At 43.3% G+C, this 2,729-nt stretch overlaps 1 protein-coding gene across 3 annotated transcripts in view; it reads right to left on the reverse strand.

The window, feature by feature from the left end:
* Positions 1-2,729, reverse strand: part of Lmo4 (LIM domain only 4) — a 30,685-nt gene that overhangs the window by 11,430 nt on the left and 16,526 nt on the right. For 2 of the 3 annotated variants that reach the window (XM_015504725.2, XM_048814971.1), the window contains exon 2: positions 2,146-2,384. In XM_015504725.2, coding sequence (XP_015360211.1) covers positions 2,146-2,381 — 236 coding nt within the window. In that variant the 5' untranslated portion in view covers positions 2,382-2,384. Of the gene's footprint in view, positions 1-2,145; positions 2,385-2,589 lie in introns of all 3 variants that reach the window. The other variant, XM_015504724.2, reaches the window with a different exon arrangement.

A 2,729-nucleotide genomic window follows, 5' to 3' on the forward strand; every position in this document is an offset into this window, starting at 1 on the left:
TTGGGCAGGGGATAGCTGAGAGGAAAAGGCACTCCAGCACCTCCCCCACCTTCCCACCCTTTTTGGCATCTTGATGTACTGAGGGAGAGGGAACACTAGCTTCTGAGATCTCTAAATTGGCTGCTGGTAAGCAAAGTGTTAGGTGATGATCCACTTGGTACTGAACTGGAACTCATCTCTCCCAGATAAATATAAGAGTCTCAGGGTAACATTTAGTTCAAGAGCAAGCTTAACTCCAGTTCCCAGATTCAGAGCAAAAAGAAAGAGTGAGACTATGGATCCATCAATTAATTAAGGCTCAGGGCTGGGTACCCATCCTCCACTGATCCATTAGGTCACAAGAAAACACCAAATGGGCATTTATATTTGGCCCCAAGAATAGGGAAAGGAATGGATTCAATTCCCAGGAAGCCACTTGCCTAAACTTGTCCTAAGGGAATACAAGTGGACCCATCTTCTTTTTAATTAGTCGTAATCAGAAACAAAGTTTTTTTAAGGCAACCTGGAGAAAGAAATGAAACTACTATTCACCAAATCTTAACTGCACCATCAGGTTTTCCTCTTCAAACCACCCTCCTTCCTTACCACAGTATTGCTCTCTAATTTTAATACTGTCAAAGCTCAAGGCATTGCTTGGAAGACCAGAAAGCATTACACCCATGCTCCTGCTGATTTTTCTAACATTTACTTTTAAAAGAACACTTAGCAGAATTAATGCAGCCATCTTAATTTAAAAATAAAAGCCCTCTCCCTTCGTATATTTCTTTTACTTGACTGATTGAGGATGCCACCAGAGTGGTTGCATTATCAGAATAACCAAACATCATTTTACATTAATGATTATCACTGGGGTAAACACACCCATACTCCGCTCTGAACTGCACTGGGATCTTTCGCAGTATAAGCTGCAGTGAAGTGAATCTCAATAGAGCTAAACTTTGAACAAAATATCTCATCCACTGATTTACCCGCATTGAAGAAACAAGAAAATTTTCTATTAATTCCTATAAAGAAAAAGGTTTAAGGGCAGAAATTTAAATAGAATGAAATTCTTAAAAGTGTTCAGTTCTCTATAGTACCAACGGTGTGCGTGTGGTTTTTTTTTTTTTTTTTAATTACTGGATGTTGAAACAGAACACCTCCTAGAAGCATTCATGTGCATCAGTCTATCAAACCATTTACTCAAATTAAATGTGTAATCCTTCAAATGCCTCCTTTCAAATTAATGAGTTTAAGTAGCTTGAGTTCACCTGAAAAGATCCTATAGGCACCTGACCTCCTGAATTCTTTCCATTAATTGCACTGAAACTTGTTGGAAAAGATTGCTTACATGGACATATGAATGTTCCTATACATTGCTTTAAAACGCAAGATTAGTATAATTCTATAGCCTCGTTTTCTAAATCTCTTTGGGGATCAAGGGCAGTGCTACAAATGACAACAACAACAACAACAAAAAACTACAGACCTGAAGGTTCTTCAAGTAAAAAAAAAAAAAATAAAATAAGCAATTTTTGCATCGCAAGCCACACACTAACATTTAAGCAAGCCTCCAAGTAACAGTATGAAGAAAAACATTACCACTAGGTTTTGTTTTGGGGGTTTTTGCTATAAAAAGAATTACAAGTCTTTAAACTGATGGGTAATCAGCATTTTTCATAAGGAGCACAAAGAATGAGTCAGAGCATTACACTCAAAAAAAAGTTTAAAGGTGCTTATGCAAATATCATAATTAGCCATCGCTACACACACTTTCTCACTAACTACACTTTTATTTTTAAGTTAACCTTTTGTCTCTGAGCTCTGTAGGTCCCTACCTTGCTTTAAAAAAGCAACTTAACTCCCACTTGAAATGCTTATTTATAGCCTGAAGTCCAGTTAAGACTGAACACTTAGGGTGCTCAATCTTTGCACATACAACAGCCAGTTCCATTGGACGGGAGTTTTTACTTTGTATGGCAATTGTCCCTTTTTTGTTATCAAATACGGAAGACTAGTACATGCTTCTTAAATCCCTTAAATTTCGCTCATCAGAAGGTTTTTGAGGTGAAGGCTGTCATGTCTTTCGATCGGTGCAGGCTCCTTCCCTTCAACTTTGGCCTTGCCACTGCTGTGCTTACCCTCAGGAAAAGCCATCAGACTTACCTAATGTAGTCATTTCTGCAAAGGATCATGCCGCTCTTGGTGTAACAAGACGTGCCGATGTCTCCCAGCTGCGCCTGGCAGCAGGAGCACTTGAGGCACCGGCTGTGCCAATAGCTGTCCATGGCATAGAGCAGAAAGCGGTCCGCAATCTTGCCCCCGCAGCCTGCGCACCGCTTCCAGGAGAGGGAGCCGGCCGTCACCGGGGGCGGCTGCGAGCTGCTGCCCGGATTCACCATGGTCTGCAGAGGGCGGGAAGGGGACAGGGAGAGAAAGACAAAACAGGGGCGACGCAAAAGTTAGTAATCGCCAGAGAGAGAGCAAGCCCATTCCCCTCCTCCCCCCCCCCCCCGGAGCTGCTGGAAGGAAGCGGCAAAGCAAGGGCGGGAAGGAGGCTGAGCGAGAGAGGAAAGGAGGGAGGCTCGCCGGCAGCAGCTGCCTGTTTACTTTTCTCAAGCTTTGTTCTGGGGCCACGAGCTCCTCTCAACTTTCCTGCGCTCGCCGCCGCTGACAATTTCAGCTCCGGTACTGTCAAAACTCCGAGAGCGAGCTCGGCGGCGCGCTCCACCCCTCGCAGCGCCTCCCCC

The sequence above is a fragment of the Marmota marmota genome, unplaced genomic scaffold (genome assembly GCF_001458135.2).
Source record: "Marmota marmota marmota unplaced genomic scaffold, marMar, whole genome shotgun sequence".
Lineage (NCBI taxonomy): Eukaryota > Metazoa > Chordata > Mammalia > Rodentia > Sciuridae > Marmota > Marmota marmota.